Genomic DNA, 19,328 nt, shown 5'->3' on the forward strand with positions numbered 1-19,328 from the left:
GCAAAACAACACACTTTTGAGTTTTTTTGTTCTTTGAGTTATTTTGGGTCATTTTGGGCTGCATGTTTTGGGCTTTTAGGATCGTGGTAATACAGAAAATTAATAAAATTATATGTACATATTTTTAGTTCACAAATATATATATATGTATATATTATGATATGATTAAATAATTTTAAATTAATAATAAATTAATATTTTATCATATAATATATATATGTATGCATATATATTTGTATATTAAAACTGTATTAACGTAATATTGCCGATACAAAATTCAGCAGGGACAAAGGTGTGCCACCAGGCCCCCATTATTTTTTAAGTTGTAACATAAATTTGCGGATTAAATGTTTTTGGGTTATAGCATGAATTTAGGCCTTTGGCATACCGTTGCGTTGTAGCGTAAATTAAGGCATTTAGTATAAAGTTTTGGGTTGCGTTATTTTTTTGAATTGATTGATTCATAGGGTGTCCTTTCAAATTAATTTTTTCCTGTTTTGATTATTAATTTTGATTTAATGTTTGACAAAAAAATTAAATTCTAATTTGATGTATTATTATATTTATGCATACATGCATGTAAATTGTTAGAGTTTAATCATGCTTAAACATAACTATTGATCAAAAATTTTAATGAAATACTGATAATTGAATTTAAAATTAGAAATCAAAAATTTATGGAAAGATAAATTATTATTCTATAATTAATAAACATTGTGAGGTATGTTAATATTTTTATTGAATATTTTTTATTCTCCAAAGATATCAATTTTTTTTAATTTAATATATTTTATTACCTAATAAATGTATATAATTGAAATTTATTTAAGAAAATATATCATAGAATTTATCCAAATGAAATTTATTATATATTTTACTTATTAATGTATGTGTATAACATTATCGATCGAAATGACTATTATATACCTTATTGTTTGCTTATCGAATAAGATAGAAGTAACATGTTATGCTTAATGTTCATACAAATGACAATTGCTAATGTTCAGATTTTGTGATCTCTATTCTATCATACATAGAAGAAACAATCATAAATACATAATCAAGGTATTTATAGCTCTTACAATTGATCGATTATAAATTTTTTTGAATATGTGATTGAAAGTTTGACTAAAAAAGAATTCTCTTTTTTTAGAGTAGACGACTCTCCTAGGAGAGGTATGGTCTAACAGTTTATAATACTCAATTTCATATGACACATGATGACCTAGAATATTTACATATATGTGTGAGACAGGTTTCATAGTTTAGTGTTTTGAACATAATGAAAATATGATTTTTCATTATAGTTTTCATAAGATTGTTACGAAGGGCATCTGTGAGATTTTCAATACTTACGCTTGCAGTAGGATATAGTTATAACATAATAGTCTAATAATGTCTGTAAGGAAAAGGATTTGTGTTGGGTAGAGCAGTATTTCTTGAAGGGAATGTTCACTAATGAAAATATATGTACAAGTTCGAATTTATCATTTCTGAATATAGTATTAGATATTCCCTCCTTTTTAAGTCCCACAGCCTACCCATAATTAAAACGAGGAAATGAAGTGAAGGTGGTGGATAAGATCAGTTTGTCAATCAACGGTCCTCTTCACAATTTTTTAGATTTAATTCCGGCCCTCAACCAAATTTTTATAAAGTCACATAAAGTTCCCAATTTCTAAGCTTCCAGATACTAGGAAAATCCACAGCTATACAAATTTCTTAATAACTTTGAATAAGAAGCGATGCAGTCCACTTCACAAGTCAACCAACGGATTGCTAGACTCGCAGCTCATCTTAATTCTCCTAATCTTCAGGTTAATTACTGCGTATGAACTGTTTCTCTGTTTCTTGATTTTGTTATCGCCTTTGGTGATGTTGAAATTAATTTTGAAAATTGATGATTAGGTGGAGGAGACTTCCGGTTTGATGAGGGAGAATTGCAGGGCAAAAGGTGGATCACCAGGATTCAAAGTGGCGATATTAGGAGCAGCTGGAGGAATTGGACAACCTCTCGCAATGTTAATGAAGATGAATCCGTTGGTTTCAGTTCTTCATTTATATGATGTGGTCAACACTCCCGGTGTTACTGCTGATATCAGCCACATGGACACTGGCGCTGTTGTATGTTATTTGTCGGCAATTATTTATTATTATTTATAAGTTTGATTAGTAAGAAATATTTTGAAATTGCCAGCTGAGAAGTTGTAGATTTTCATGGGTGGGTTCAGAATTGATTTGTGATTATGGACAACTGAATGCTTAAAAGTCAAATTATGTCGGATTTCTAGGTGCGGGGATTTTTGGGGCAACAACAATTGGAGGATGCCCTTACAGGCATGGACCTTGTGATCATTCCGGCTAGTGTTCCTAGGAAACCTGGAATGACTAGGGATGATTTGTTCAATGTTAATGCCGGAATTGTTAAGACACTCTGTGAAGGAATAGCAAAATGCTGCCCAAAAGCTATTGTCAGCTTGATTAGTAATCATGTTAATTCTATAGTTCCAATTGCAGCTGAGGTTTTCAAGAAAGCTGGCACATACGATCCAAACCGGCTTTTGGAAGTCACAATGCTTGATGTTGTTAGAGCTAATACTTTTGTGGTATGCCTTGCTACCCGATTATGTCATAGACTTATATGCCTTATGCTATATTTAGGTCCAGTTTCAAATACATCATTCATGATTTTGCTTTGTTTTGAACTCATTTACTAATCTGCAATCAGTTTTAGTTGTGATATCCAAACTTGTATGATCTTCCCGCTGGGATTCATTTCTTATGCATATTATTTATGCCTATGAGAACAATTTTTTGTAATGCTTTCATGAAGCAATAATATTGCTCTTGGCAAGTAAAGCTTGAGATGTTTCTACCCTGAATTGAGATGTATGGTGGTGTATGAAATGTTTAGCTATACATTTCCAAGTTGTGGTCCATGTTCTGGATGCATCCTGTTGCTTTTTAAAGTTGATAAAAGATAGGTGCTTAGTTGGGTTTCCTGCATTATTCTTTTATATGCTTTCCTATAAACCATTTCAGATTCCAGTGGTTTTAACTTTATCTTTTTATTATATTCTCTTGAGCTTGCTGTAGGCAGAAGTCTCGGGCCGTGATCCTAGGGAAGTTGATGTTCCAGTTGTTGGTGGTCATGCAGGGGTTACCATTTTACCTCTTCTGTCTCAGGTGTTAGAGGGAGTTTTCACTTTCTAATTTATGTTAATTCTTGTGTAAATTTCTTTGATTGTTATGTTATTGTTTTCTTGTTGTATCCATTGTTGTTTTGTTATCAACAGGTTAAACCATCATGCCCCTTCACCCCCAAAGAAATTGACTACTTGACAGACCGTATTCAAAATGGTGGAAAAAAAGTTGTTGAGGTACATTGATGATTATTTTCCTATTTTTGATATTGTTAAACTGAAAATATAGTGGAAACATATTTGACATTATCTATCTTGGACTGCTAATAATGCTCATATATGGTTCTTCCTGTTGGTTTCCAATTTGTTTAGAATCGGAGCTTGAGTGACTGGTGAATTTGTTGGTCCAACTGGTGTCAATACGGCATAAGATCGTATGATGAATTTAATTTATGCAGCTTGCCTGACTTATTACTATAGTTCTTTCACCGAATGATTCAGCTAACGTGTGCGGATCATATAGGTATTAATAGAGGTAACATGGCATAGCATCAGGCCATACTGCTTTAGGAGTAGATTTGCTCTTTCTCCACTTTTTAGCTTTGGGTGATTAGGCAAATTGTTTAATAGTTGCAAGATCATTTGTTTTTTTTTTTTTCCAGTATTAAGGAGACTTCTTGACAGATATGAGGTCATCAAGCCCAATTTATGGCTTTGAAGAATGGTATTGCCTTAGACCAAATTGTAATGGACATTCTCTAAGCTGTTAACAACTATTAGATAGCTTGGAGAATCTTTGAACTATAAAGTTAAAATATTTCGTTTAATTGTTCTACACCCCCCTCCAAAAATAAAAAAGCCATTGTGAGAAATATGTTGATTGCAAGTTTTTCTCTGTTTGTTTTGAATGTTTGTATGACTCATCCTAAATTGTGTATAGCTAACCCATACAAAAATAAACCTGTAAATAAAATATCTAGAGTTATGGGACTGCAAAGTGCACTAGGTAGAATTCACTGGAAAACACATATGGTTGTTAACATGATTTTGGCTTTCTACGGTTCTAGCTTTGTAAAACTTACATAACTTCAAAGCAGCTCAATAGATAGGCAAGGGAGGCAATTATCTTAGTTAGTTAGGCCTCCCTTTGAATTGGGCCCTCATTTACTAATGTTGATTTGAATGTTTATTAGTTCCATTTAGGTTAATCCTAGTTAAGACCCTATTTTATGTGGTCATCCCTTAATTAAGGCCCCTATTTCAAGCATTCAATTGAACTTTATAATTTTTGTTAAAGTCTCGTTTAGTTAAGACCCTGCTTAATTATGTTTTTTGTACTTTTGAAATTAAAGTTCTCTATTGTTGGAAAGTCGATCAAGTATTGATTGAAAAGTCTACCATTGACTGATTTGGTTTGCTTAGAGAATATCTTTCGTAGGATTGCATTGGTTGCCTTTATTTTATTTTCCTTTTCTCAATTCTTTTTCCTATTTGTACAGATTATTGCTAGTTTTAGGTCCTGAATTCTTTGTACAAATTTCCATTTGTATAATGGAAAAGTCTGGAAGAAAGTCTAAAAGCCAGAAATTACTATTTCATTCATATATAAATGCATTCTTAGAAAATTTTCAAAAATGTTATTTAACTTTGTTTTCTAGGATTTTCTCTCTTCATTATTCAAGCTAAAAGTTGATTTGTTTTCTTCAATCAAACTTCTTGTATGTGTATTCTCCCAGTAGAGCAGTTATAATTTTATAAAAATAATGGTTTCAATGAAGATCTGGAGAATAGAAACCATGATCACAAACCAGTGTGCATGTGTGTGCGTTATCCAAGCATTATTATTATGTTATAGTAACAAATAACATCAAATTCAATACTCTTTCTTCTCCAGTTTTGAAGACTTTGTGGGTTATAAAAGCATAAGCACTTTTCATCATATATGAACAGACCTAATTTTAGAATTGTGTCTAAGGCCTAAAATTTCTTTAAGCTTACTTTGCGTTTACCTTATACAACTGTGAACAGATATTTTGATGCAATTCTAAAAAGTTGGTTGATAAAAAAGATTCCAGCTTTTGTCATTGCTGAGACTAGTTGCTTCATATGATCCACTGCAAGGCAAAAATGTATGGGATGAAATACAATAATCCTTTGCCTGAATCTTGTAGATGCATTATCTAACCCTGTTATTATGAGTTTTCATTGTCTGATCCAGTGCCAGGCAGAATAATGTAGGATGAAGGAGATTAATCCTTTGCTTGACTCTTTTTGATGCATTATCTGACCCTGATCATGGATTTTATAGAAGAGTCTCCTGACAATGTGTCCAATTGTGTCTGTGTAATGTTGCCGAGTAGGATGGGTTGTATGCCACATCTTCCTGCATTGAGCAGTTTTACTACGTTTAATGAAACCATAAATTTGTCATTGAATTGATCTTTAGATTCTTATCTATTTTTTGACTTTATGTTAGCCATTTTGATGCTCTTTTTTGCCTTTTTAATGGAAGGTGATTTTTGTTGAGTAGGCTAATTTTTTGTCAATGCCAAAAGAGTATCAAGATGGATTTGGTTTTTTTGTATGGCATGCTACATAGAATGTTGCTCAACTTAAATTTATATGCTCACATCACTATCATTTAGACTTCAGTTGATACTTCTTTACTGAATTCTCTGTGATTTGGTCTTGTTCTTTACCATTTTATTATATATATGTAGTAATCATGGTTGAGTAATTGTTGCTGATATTGCAGGCAAGAGCAGGAACTGGTTCTGCCACACTGTCAATGGTTAGTAGTTCCAGTAAAATTAGTATTCAAAACATTCTCACCTTTGCCTTTCAATTATATCCATTCTTCCCTTGCTAAGTTAGCACACAATGTGACCATGAAAATTGTGGATAAAACATACAGGCGTATGCTGCTGTCAAATTTGCTGATGCATGTCTGCGGGGCTTGAGAGGGGATGCCAATATTGTTGAATGTGCATATGTGGCTTCTCAGGTTTTAAATGAATCCGTTTTTAGCAGAACATGTCTTAATATTTTTCCTCTCTAATTCTTATTGCCTCACGAAATAATGGTGTTTGCCTATGACCATACTTGTTGGCTTTTATAGGTGACTGAACTGCCTTTCTTTGCATCAAAAGTTCGGCTTCGCCGTAATGGAGTTGAGGAAATTTACCCACTTGGCCTCCTCAATGAGTATGAAAGGTCTTTTATTATTTACATCTAATTTTATTTTTCTTGTCTTAAGTTTTTTATTATTGGTAAAAAATATAAAACCTATTCTCATTCTGCAACAAGTTAGAAATTCTTCCCTTGTTGCGAACTGTGAACAGAGCCGGCTTGGAAAAGGCAAAGAAAGAGTTGGCAGGAAGTATTCAGAAAGGCATTACCTTCATCAGGAAATGAGGTGCTAATCATAGGTAGAATGATATTCAAGCTCTTCATGTTTGTTTCATATATATTTGAGGACTAGTTTCTCTGAATAAGTGGTGATGGAAGTGATTTTTAATGTGACCGTCACATCTCAAATTCGCTTATATTAGTTCGTTTATGGTGATATTGTTAGAATCCACGTTTACACTACACGCAACAAAAAGGAAGAAACAAGATTTAGAACATGTGGCAGCAGGGGATTGGAGGAAGCAGAATAGTCATCAATTACTTTGTTGAAAAGCCAATCTGAAGAAGAAAAGCAATGTGACACAATATTGGAAGGGAGGCAGTTGGCAAATAGAAACGAGAAGGTAGAAAAGGCAGCAGAGGAAAATGAGGGTAGGTAGGACGCAAGAATAGAAGGTTGATAGGGATAGTACATGCCTCTTGAAAGTCTGTGGGGAGCTGAGTGTTTTTGGTCTTTTGCAGTGTAATTGAAGTTTGTTATGATTTGGCTGCTGAAGTCTCTGGGCTGTGATATTGTAATCTTTATTATGTAATGAAACTCTTTTGTAAAACTATTGAATATATTTATGCAACTTGAATTTCATATCTATTGTATGTGTTTACAATTCTGTGAATTATTTGGAATGTATTGTGTTTGTTGTGTATGTTGTTGGGGAAAATGTTGAGTTCATCACTTGGTATCAGAGCCAAAATATGAAGAGAATGGAGACTAGGATGGAGACGATAGAAAAGGATATGTACGGTGAAGGAACAAATTGATAAGATGAATTCATGAATGAGTGAAATGCATCAGAGAATGGAGGGGTTGGAAACAAGTGTGGAGTATTTACGAGACCTCTAAGACATTATGGTGGCCGAAGAGACGGTTGACAGGGGAAAGACACCTGTTGACCAAGAACCCTCCTCATCGTACTCTCATCTGGAGAGCGCAACGGCGGGGCTAACTCTCAAAAATGAAAAGGGGACAGAAGATGAAGAAGCCATTAATGAAATGAGAAGAGAGGAAGAGCCACCTGAGTTGAACATAAGGGACCTCCCTTACAGGTGGTTGGATCTGCACTTATTCGATGGCAGCGATGCCATCAATTGGGTGTTCAAGGCAGAGATATATTTTGATGTTAATAGATTGACAAAGAGGGAGAAGTTGGTGGTAGTTAGAGTGTGTATGGAAAGGGAAACCTTGAGCTAGTTCAAATGGAGGGTAAGGCAACAAATATTCTCCGGTTGGTTGGAATTCCAAAATGAGCTATTGAAACGCTTTCCAGGAGATTAGGATCGAATTCTCTATGAGGAGTTACTCTTACTCCGACAGACAAACACAGTTTGTGAATTTCATCGACATTTTGAGTTATTGTCTGCGTCGGTCGAAAGAATAACGGAGGAGACATTGACGACGATATTCATGAACGGATTAGCTGACAATGTTCAGACAGAGGTGAAGATGTTCTCGCCAAACATTCTAGAGCAGATGATGGAGAAGACAATCGAGGTGAAAGCCAAAAATTGGGTTATAGAAGCCAAAATTGGGCTCCGACCCAGCACTCATGCAAGTCACCTGTACCCAGGAGCCCAAAACGCTAGCGTGACCTAGTTTTATTACTCCAACGCAACCAAATTTTCAAACCCAACCCACTCTAATAACCAAAACCCTAGCCCAAGGATTTCCATCACCAACCCAACCCTATAGACTACCCGACCCACTCACCTAGCCCAGTCCACAACCCAAGCTGCGTAGACCCAACTTTCTAATAACCCAACTCAACTTTTTTCACCCATTTCAGTTCCCTCAACAAACACAGGGGATCGATGATGACACTCGACAACGACGAGTTCCATCGCCTTAACGAGCCAACCATTGAGAGAGAGAGCTTATCGACGACGCTTATATGAGGAATTTCGTATGAAGCTAGAGAAGAGGCTTTGTTTCAAGTGTGATGACAAATATTGTCCTAGACACAAGTGTAAGAATCAACAATTGAGGGTGATGATAACTTCGGAAGATGAGGATGAGGAAGAAATAAAGGCGAGAGAGGAGGAAGAAGGTTCGACGATGGAAGAGAAAGAGATGGAACTTACCTTACATTCTTGCCCAATTAACGGTTTTAATAGCCGAAAAACCATGAAGTTTATCGGAGAAATTAAGGGATGAAGGGTGATGATTTTGTTGGACAGTTGGGTACCTATAGTTTTATCTCTAAGACAGTAACGGAGGAGTTGAAGTTACTAGTTATGTTGACCAGGTTCTCACTCACCCTGGGTGACGAAAGAAAAATCAGAGGAGGAGGGAAATGCAACCAAGTAAAGCTGGAGTTTCAGGGGATTTCTATAGTCCAAAATTTCTTTCTTTTTGATTTAGGCAGTGTTGATGTAATATTGGGAGTTGATTGGTTGTGCTAGTTGGGTGAAGTGAAGATAAATTGGAAAATGCAGACTATAAAGTTTGGTTGGGAGGGCCAACGAGTAGAGATCAAAGGTGACTTGGCTCTTTGCTGCTTAGAAGTAACTCTGAAGGCTCTGATGAATTCCTTAGTTGATGGAGGGAAAGACTACTTGGTGGAATATAAAGGAATGACAACAATTAAAGAACCTGAGCAACCGACGACGAAGTCGAGATTAGATGAATTGTTAAGGGAATATGAAGATTTATTTAGAGAGTCTATCAAGCTGCCACCCAAAAGAGATCATGACCACGCCATACGTTTGATGCCGAATGTACAACCTCCAAATATACGATCGTATCATTACCTTTACTTCCAAAAAAATGAAGTCGAGAAGGTATAAGAGATGCTGGTAGCGGGAATCATAAGACTGAGTGTCAGTCTATTTTCGAGTCCGGTGCTTTTAGTGAAAAAAAAGGATGATGGATGACGTTTTTGCGTGGACTATCATGCCTTAAATAAAGTAACTATTCCAGATAAATTTTCCATTCCAGCTATTAAAGAATTATTGGAGTAGTTGACAAGATCTATAATGTTCAATAAATTGGATTTGAAATCTGAATACCATCATATTCAAGTTCGTGAAGAGGATGTGGAGAAGATAGCTTTTAGAACTCATGATGGGCACTATGAGTTCCTAGTGATACCCTTCGGGCTTTCGAATGCTCTAGTAACCTTTTAAGGACTGATGAATGAGATTTTTCGCCCCTATCTTCGTTGTTTTGTTTTGTTCTTTTTTGATGACATATTGGTTTATAGTTGACAGTTCAAAGATCATGAAAAACATTTGAGAATAGCATTGAAATTAGTAAGAGACCATCAGTTAGTCGTGAATTGGAAAAATATGCTTTTGGGCAGTATAAGATTGATTATTTGGGATACGTTGTCTCAGCAGCGGGCATGGAAACAGACTCCAGAAAAGTACAAGCAATGAGAGAATGGCCTACACCTTGAGACATACGAGACCTATGGGGGTTTTTGGGATTGATGAGGTATTATTGAAGGTTCGTGCATGGGTATGGAAAAATTACGGAACCCTTTATGTGACTTTAAAAAAAAATGCATTCTTATAGAACGCCGAAGCCTTTGCAGCGTTTGAGAAATTGAAGGAAGCTATGATTTTTGTTCCTGTACTTGCTCTTTTAGATTTTTCAAAGGAATTTGTTATCAAGATAGATGTTTCGGGGATGGGATTGGGCACCGTTTTAATGTAAGAAGACAAACATATGGCCTTTATTAACAAGACTCTTTCGATTCAAAATCGTAGTAAATCAATTTACGAGCGTGAATTAATGACGATTGTTATGACATTTTAGAAATGGAAACATTATTTGCTTGACTGCCATTTTAAAGTACGAACGGACCATGAAACTTACGATTTTTTATGGATCAACAGGTTATTGGCAACGATCAACAGAAATGGGTTATAAAAATGCTTGGATTTGATTTTGAGATTCAATACAAACTTGGATGTGAGAATAAAGATGCCGATCCATTATCACAAAATCCTAAATTCGAGGAAGAATTAAAGGCAGTAACAGTAGCTAAATTGGTGGGATCGGAAGAAATGGAACGTGAAGTGACAAAAGATGCAAAGCTCTAAGGCTTAATTTATGATTTACTGAATGATCCTAAGTCCCATGAAGGGTATCACTTGAGAAATTGAAGACTTTTATACCATGGCAGGTTGGTTTTACCTAGAAACTCATATTTTATTCCTAAGTTCTTGAGTGAATTCCATTCTTCTCCATACAAAGGTCACTCCGAATTCTTTAGAACTTATAAAAGAGCAACGACAATTTTATTTTGGGAGGGTATAAAGGCTAACATAAAGAGATTTGTATACAAATGATACATTTGCCAACGAATGAAGTATGAATCAACTTCACCAGTCGGGTTACTTCAACCATTACCCATTCCAACTGAAGTGTGGAAAGATATATTAATGGATTTTATTAAAAGACTTCCAAAAGCTGGACAGGTGGATACGATCTTAGTTGTTGTTGATCGAATGACTAAGTACGAGCATTTTCTATCGCTTAGACCCATTTTCACAGCTGCTGAAGTTGCCCAAAAATTTATTCAAGAAGTTGTTAAGTTGTATGGATTTTCCTGTTCTATAGTTTTGGATCGAGATCGAGTATTCTTGAGCCAATTTTGGGGAGAAATCTTTAGGGCAACAGGTATAAAACTAAAGTTCAGCTCCTCCTACTATCCCCAAACGGATGGGCAAACGGAAGCCATCAACTGAAGCTTAGAGAATTACTTGTGGCGTTTTTGTTTCAGGCAACCTTGGCAATAGCCCAAATGAATATCTTGAGTTGAATATTAGTTTAACACAACTTATAATGGCTCCACTGGGATGATTTCCTTTAAAAACTTTATAAATAAAATTTTAAAAATATATCAAAACTTAGGTGGATATAAGCTCTTAGTTAAAATTAATTGCCCAAATATATATATATATATTTATTGTTATAAAGCCAGGTGGCTTTCCACCAAAACAAGTCAAAAAAGGCAGTGGGAATTCATTTATTAGAGCAAGAAGAAAATGGCAAGGCTTACGCAGGAGAAACCAAAGGAGTGTGAATGCATTAATGAAATTGGAAAATTGGCTTGGAAATTTGCTTCCTTTGTTGACTGGAGGGGCGACAAATTGCCTATAAATCCCCCCTCCTCTCTTCATGTAAATATAGATTTCTCTTCTCTTTTCTTTTTGCTCTAATAAATGAATTTCCACTGCCTTTTTTGACTTGCTTTGGTGGAAAGCCACCTGGCTTTATAACACTCCCCCTTAGATTTCCACCACTTACAGATAATTATATTAACTTTGCTAAAGAAAAACCCAGTGGGATAAAAACCAAAGCAAAGGAACATAATTATTAAATGTCCTGTAAGTGGGTGTTGGACGTGTTTAAACTGCCTCATTAAAAACCTTACTAGGAAAACCCAGTGGGACAAAACCTAGTAAAGGAAAAAAAAGTACAGTGCACCTTTTGTCCAATTTTTGATAAACTTCAAAATTTTGCCTGATGAATTCTGTCTCTGATGAACGCTCCCCCTCTTTGTAGTAGGATTAACTTGGTTGCTTGTTGAGCCGCCTCATACCGATGTTATACACTAACTTCTCAAATATTGATATCGGTAGTGTCTTAGTGAACAAATCTGCAAGATTCTCACTGGATCTTATTTGCTTGACATCAATCTTTTTATTCTGCTGGACCTCATGAGTGTAAAAGAACTTCGGTGAGATATGTTTGGTTCTGTCTCCTTTGATGTACCCACCTCTAATTTGGGTTATACATGCTGCATTGTCTTCATATAATATGGAAGGAGTGTTTGTTGTAGAAGGAAGACTGCATACATTCTGAATATGATGGATGACAGACCGTAACCATATATATTCTTAGCTGGCTTCATGGAGAGCTAAAATTTTTGAATGATTTGAAGAAGTTACAACCAAGGTCTGCTTGGTAGAGCGTCATGATATAGTTGTGTCATTATAAGTGAAAATATATCCCGTTTGTGAACGGGCCTTATGGGGGTCAGAAAGATAACCAACATCTGCATATCCAACCAAACTAGGATTTTTAAGGGATTTGACAGAATAGAATAATCCCAAATCATTAGTTCCACATAGGTAACGGAGTATATGTTTGATTCCGTTCCAATGGCGACGGGTTGGTGCAGAGCTAAATCGGGCTAATAAATTAACTGCGAAGGATATATCCGGTTTCGTGTATTGGGCCAAATACAATAAGGCTCCAATGGTATTAAGATATGGTACTTCAGGACCAAGTATCTTTTCATCTTCTTCTTTAGGACGAAATGAATCTTTTTTTGGATCAAGAGACCGAACAACCATTGGGTTGCTCAAAGGATAAGTCTTATCCATATTAAAACGTTTTAATAATTTTTCAATATACGCTGATTGATAGATAAGTATTCCATTTGAATTGTGCTCGATCTGCAAGCCGAGACAATATTTTGTTTTCCCCAAATCTTTCATTTCAAATTCTTTTTTCAGATATTCAGCAGTTTTTGAGAGCTCTTCAAGAGTCCCAATTAAATTCATGTCATCAATATAAACTGCTACAATAACAAATCCCGATTCTGACCTTCTGATAAAGACACATGCACATATAGGGCCATTCACATAACCCTCTTTTTTCAAATATTCACTGAGGCGATTGTACCACATACGTCCGGATTGTTTTAATCTGTACAATGATCGTTGTAATTTAATTGAGTACAAACCTCTTGAATTGACCTTTTTTGCTTCAGGCAATTTGTATCCTTTAGGGAGTTTCATATAAATTTCAACGTCTAAATTTTCATACAAATAAGCAGTAACTACGTCCATTAGACGCATATCCAGTCCTTTAGAGACTGTTAAACTGATTAAATATCTAAATGTAATTATATCTATCACAGGTGCATATGTTTCATCAAAGTCTATGCGGGCCTTTGGGAAAAGCCTTAGGCTACAAGCCTGGCTTTATATCTAGCAATTTCATTTTTCTCATTTCTTTTTCTTACAAATACCCATTTATATCCAACGGGTTGTACGTCTTCAGGTGTTGGAACTACAGGCCCAAACACTTGACGTTTTGTTAGAGAAGCTAATTCTGTTTGAATTGCTTCTTCCCATTTAGGTCAATCATGTCTTTGTTTGCACTCAGCTACAGTACGTGGCTCAAAATCATCATCATTCAGAATTTCAGTAGCTACTGCACATAAGAATATATCATCAATTATAATTGTTTCACGATTCCACATTTCTTGTGTATGAACATAATTTAAAGATATTTCAATATTCTCATTTTCCTGTTCTTCAGGATTTTGTACCACTTCAGGGGTTTGTGCCACTTCAGGGGCTTGAGTCTCTTCAGGGACTATAACCTCTTCTGGAGGAATATTTGTTTGATTATTTGCCTTTCTTTTTCGAGGAACAGTGTCCTTTGATCCAACAGGTGTACCATGCTTCTGGCGTGAGGTAGATGGATCAGTCACGGCTCGAATGGACTGTTCAGCAGTCACATTGATTCTTGTTGGTGCATTAGCAGCTGGAACATGTGATCTTGTCACTTTTGCCATATCAACAAATGCATCAGGCATTTGGTTGACAATAATTTGTAATCGCACTATCCTTTGCACTTCAGTTTCACTTTGGGATGTGCGAGGATCTAAATGAGACATGGTATGTACATACCAAGTAAGTTCATCCCTAATTTCAGGAGGCATTTTCTTTTCCCCTAAAGATGGGAAAGTTGTCTCATCAAAGTGATAATCTATAAATCGTGCAGTAAAAAGATCACCTGTTAATGGTTCCAAGTACCTGATAATGGATGGTGAATTATATCCAATATATATTCCCAAGCGACGTTGGGGTCCCATTTTTGTGCGTTGAGGAGATGCAATAGAGACATATACAATACAACCAAATATTCTCAAATAAGATACATTAGGTTGGTAACCAAAGACCAATTGTAGGGGAGAATATTGATGATAAGAAGAAGGTCGCAAGCGAATTAACGCTACAGCATGTAATATAGCATGTCCCCACATAGAAATAGGTAATTGACTTTTTAATAATAAAGTACGTGCAATTACCTGGAGTCGTTTGATAAGAGACTCAGCTAATCTATTCTGTGTGTGGACATGCGGGACTGGATGTTCAACCTCAATCCCATAGACATGCAATAATCATCAAATATTTTGGATGTAAATTCACCAGCATTATCTAGCCGTATTGACTTGATCGAATAATCTGTGAAATGTGTCTTTAATTTGATAATTTGTGCTAACAGTTTAGCAAATGCAACATTTCGAGTAGGCAATAAACAAACATGAGACCATCGTGCAGATGCATCAATTAAGACCATAAAATAACGAAATGGCCCACTTGGTGGGTGAATGGGTCCACATATATCCCCTTGAATCCTTTACAAGAACGATGGGGATTCACCTCCAATTTTGGAGTGAGATGGTCTTATTACTAATTTGCCTTGAGAACAGGCGGTGCAGAATTGTTCACTAGACAATAAAATTTTATGATTCTGTAATGTATGTCCATGTGAATTTTCAATAATCTTACGCATCATTGTAGATCTTGGGTGGCCTAAACGATCATGCCAAAGCATAAATGCTTTTGGATCAACGAACTTCTGGTTCGATACTGTGTATGTTTCAATTGCCTTTATGATTGTATAATACAATCCATATGATAAAGCAGACAATTTTTCTAGTATAAGCCTTCTTCCGGAGGCATTACTAGTTATACAGATGAATTCTGCACCATTTTCACTCATGGTTTCAAGATGATAACCATTTTTTCTTATATCTTTAAAACTCAGTAGATTTCTTCTGGATATACTTGAATATAATGCATCATTGATAGTTAATTTGTCCCATTATTTAACATAATTGTGGCTTTTTCGGAGCCTTCTATCAGATCAATTGATCCTGATATGGTAGTTACTTTAGCTTCAATTAATGCTAAAGATAAGAAAAATTTCTTTTCCTTAAGAATTGTGTGCGTTGTTGCACTATCCACCAAACATATGTTTCCCACATCAGCTTTTGAAGTCAACGCTTCAATTTTGGAGTCCATTTCCTTTCATTTAAAAATTACGTTAGTTATAACGTACACAAAATATTGAAAGGAAGAAAACATGACAATAAAATACAAAATAATATACATGACTCCAAAATAAATATATATGATGAATTTAATTATAAAAATTTTGGGCATTTCATACTCATAATAACTACTTCTGGTAGTTGCGTTCAATTCAGGGAACGATATATAACGAGAAAATATTAATTCAGAATTTTCTTTTCCGATATTGCTACTACAGGAGCATAAAATAAAATGTGGGAAATATTTTATCTTCCACATTCAAGAAAAGATTTTAAATATTACAGAGTTATACTAAATATAAAGTCATTAGGAGTATTATTAAATTTGATGTTCAAATCTATCTTTCAAATTTCTCCACAAATTTAATGGATTTATCATTATATCCATATTTCGGCTTGCAATCCTTCAGGGATATGACGCCAAAAAATAATAGTCTTGTATTTGTCCTTCTGGGACCTTTTATTTAATTAGTTTTCCAGGCTCATAAATTCTAGGTGGAGATTCATACAAAAAGCCCATTTAATATTATCCATCTAATTTTAGGAACTTCAGGTTCAATTATTGTCATATTTACAAAACTTCTGGTTTTGTAGAAAATATATATGAGTTAATCTTTGAAACTTCATATTCAAATATTATCTCATATTTACAAAATAGCTGATTTCGTAGGAGAAATATTGAGATTAATTTTGGAAGCTTCAGATTCATATATTATCCCATATTTACAAAACTTCTGGTTTTGTAATTAATATTCAGAATATTATAATACGTGACCTACATGAGCCACCATGTTACAGATGCAGTGGCTCTCCACCAATAAACTCAAGAAAAGGAGTATGAAAGCATTAATGGCTTTAGAAACTTAGCTTGGAAGAAAGTTATTTTTACTGGCTGGAGGGGCGGCAATTCTCCTATAAATACCCCCCCTCTCTTCATGTAATGGATATACAATCCTTTGCTTTCTTCTTGCTTCTTCTTGCTTCTTTCTTCCTTCTGTCGTGGTTCTGTCTTAATAAAATTATAAATTTTATTTGGCAAGTCAATTACTTTGCCATTTATTTCATTAATTTTATAACACGTTATCAGCACGATCAGCTCAGGTATATTATATTTTTATATTATACCGTTATGCTGCTTAAATATTATAAATACGGATATCCCAGTTGTGATGTCCCAGTTGACTTTTAATTTATGTTATATTTCTGCTTAATTTTTTCTTTATAATTAATTTGCAACCTGAAGTTTACAAAATTGTAAATCTGGACCTAAAGTCCTGAAACTCTTGAATCTAGACCTGAAGTCTGGAATATCATAAATCTGAATCTGAAGTTCTGAATCTTATTTGTAACTTGAAGTTTACAAAATTATGAATTTAGACCTGCAATCCTGAATATCATGAATCTGGATCTGAAATCCTGAATATCGTTCGTAACCTGAAGTTTACGAAATTATAAATTTGTGACCTAAAGTCATAAATATTACTTGTAACCTGAAGTTTACAAAACCAAGAATTTGGACCGGAAGTCCTGATATTATTTAAATATTTATTTTTATTGTATTCTATTTATTTGAATATTTATTTATTCGCATATTTATTTATTTGAATCTTTATTTTTATTTATATCCGATTTACAACCTGAAGTTTGTAAAATCGTGAAAAAATCATATATATGGGCCCAAAGTCTCGAGTTTTACGATTTACAATTTGAAGTTTGTAAAATCATGAGAATACATGTTTATGGGCCGAAAGTCCCCAGTTTCATAAATATGTGTCGGAAGTTCCCAGTTTCATCAAAGTCTTTATTTTAATAATGATATCACCTTTGCAACATGAAGTTTGCATAAAGTGTGAAAAATATGGACTTGAAGTCCAAAACATAATCAGAATACGTATTATAATATTCTGAAAACTAATTACAAAACCAGAAATTTTGTATATATGGAATAATATATGAACCTGAAGCTTCCAAAATTAATCCCGATATTTCTCCTACAAAATCAGCTGTTTTGTAAATATGAAATAATAGTTGAACCTGAAGTTTTAAAGATTAACTCATATATATTGTTTACAAAACCAGAAGTTTTGTAAATATGACAATAATTGAACCTGAAGTTCCTAAAATTAGATAGATAATATTAAATGGGCTTTTTACATGAGTCTTCACCTAGAATTTGTGAGCCTTGAAAAACTAACTAAATAAAATATCCCAGAAGGATAAATACAAGACTATTATCTTTTCAGCGTCATATCCTTGAAGGATTGCAAGCTGAAATATGGATATAATGATAAATCCATTAAATTTGTGGAGAAATTTGAAAGATAGATTTGAACATCAAATTTAATAATACTCCTAATGACTTTATATTTAGTATAACTTTGTAATATTCAAAATCTTTTCTTGAATATGGAAGATAAAATATTTCCCACATTTTATTTTATGCTCCTGTAGGAGCAATATCGGAAAAGAAAATTCTGAATTAATATTTTTTCGTTATATATCGTTCCCTGAAGTGAACGCAACTACCAGAAGTAGTTATTATGAGTATGAAATGCCCAAAATTTTTATAATTAAATCTATCATATATATTTATTTTGGAATCATGCATATTATTTTATATTTTTTTGTCATGTTCTCTTCCTTTCAATATTTTGTGTACGTTATAACTAACGTAATTTAAATAAAAGGAAATGGACTCCAAAATTGAAGCGTTGACTTCAAAAGCTGATGTGGGAGACATGTGTTTGGTGGACAGTGCAACAAAGCACACAATTCTCAAGGAAAAGAAAATTTTCTTATCTTTAGCATTAATTGAAGCTAAAGTAACTACCATATCAGGATCAATTGATCTGATAGAAGGCTCCGGAAGAGCCACTATTATGTTAAACAATGAGACCAAATTAAACATCAATGATGCATTATATTCAAGTAGATCTAGAAGAAATCTACTAAGTTTTAAAGATATAAGAAAAAATTGTTATTATCTTGAAACCATAAGTGAAAATGGTGCAGAATTCATCTGTATAACTAATAATACCTCCGAAAGAAGGGTTATACTAGAAAAATTGTCTGCTTTATCATCTGGATTGTAGTATACAATCATAAAGGCAATTGAAACCTATGCAGTATCGAACCAGAAGTTCGTTGATCCAAAAGCATTTATGCTTTGGCATGATCGTTTAGGCCATCTAGGATCTACAATGATACGTAGAATTATTGAAAATTCACATGGACATACATTACAGAATCATAAAATTTTATTGTCCAGTGAACAATTCTGCACCGCCTGTACTCAAGGCAAATTAGTAATAAGACTATCTCCCTCCAAAATTGAAGGAGAATCCCCATCGTTCTTGCAAAAGATTCAAAGAGATATATGTGGACCCATTCACCCATCAAGTGGGCCATTTCGTTATTTTATGGTCTTAATTGATGCATCTACACGATGGTCTCATGTTTGTTTATTGCCTATTCGAAATGTTGCATTTACTAAACTGTTAACACAAATTATCAAATTAAAGACACATTTCGCAGATTATTCGATCAAGTCAATACGGCTAGATAATGCTGGTGAATTTACATCCAAAATATTTGATGATTATTACATGTCTATGGGGATTGAGGTTGAACATCCATCCCGCATGTCCACACACAGAATGGATTAGCTGAGTCTCTTATCAAACGACTCCAGGTAATT

The 19,328-nt window shown here is 34.4% G+C and overlaps 1 protein-coding gene across 7 annotated transcripts in view; it reads left to right on the forward strand.

Annotated features, from left to right (window-relative positions):
* Positions 1-1,575: 1,575 nt before the first annotated feature.
* Positions 1,576-19,328, forward strand: part of LOC123199042 (malate dehydrogenase, glyoxysomal-like) — a 44,079-nt gene continuing 26,326 nt past the window's right edge. The window contains exons 1-10 of one of the 7 annotated variants that reach the window (XM_044613835.1): positions 1,576-1,817; positions 1,909-2,124; positions 2,292-2,606; positions 3,097-3,186; positions 3,297-3,380; positions 5,899-5,934; positions 6,058-6,147; positions 6,262-6,356; positions 6,454-6,558; positions 6,718-7,140. In XM_044613835.1, coding sequence (XP_044469770.1) covers positions 1,746-1,817; positions 1,909-2,124; positions 2,292-2,606; positions 3,097-3,186; positions 3,297-3,380; positions 5,899-5,934; positions 6,058-6,147; positions 6,262-6,356; positions 6,454-6,558; positions 6,718-6,802 — 1,188 coding nt within the window. In that variant the 5' untranslated portion in view covers positions 1,576-1,745 and the 3' untranslated portion in view covers positions 6,803-7,140. Of the gene's footprint in view, positions 1,818-1,908; positions 2,125-2,291; positions 2,607-3,096; positions 3,187-3,296; positions 3,381-5,898; positions 5,935-6,057; positions 6,148-6,261; positions 6,357-6,453; positions 6,572-6,717; positions 7,141-19,328 lie in introns of those variants that run through there. The other 6 variants (XM_044613836.1, XM_044613838.1, XM_044613839.1 and 3 more) reach the window with 6 other exon arrangements.

The sequence above is a fragment of the Mangifera indica genome, chromosome 16, assembly GCF_011075055.1.
Source record: "Mangifera indica cultivar Alphonso chromosome 16, CATAS_Mindica_2.1, whole genome shotgun sequence".
Taxonomy (NCBI): domain Eukaryota; kingdom Viridiplantae; phylum Streptophyta; class Magnoliopsida; order Sapindales; family Anacardiaceae; genus Mangifera; species Mangifera indica.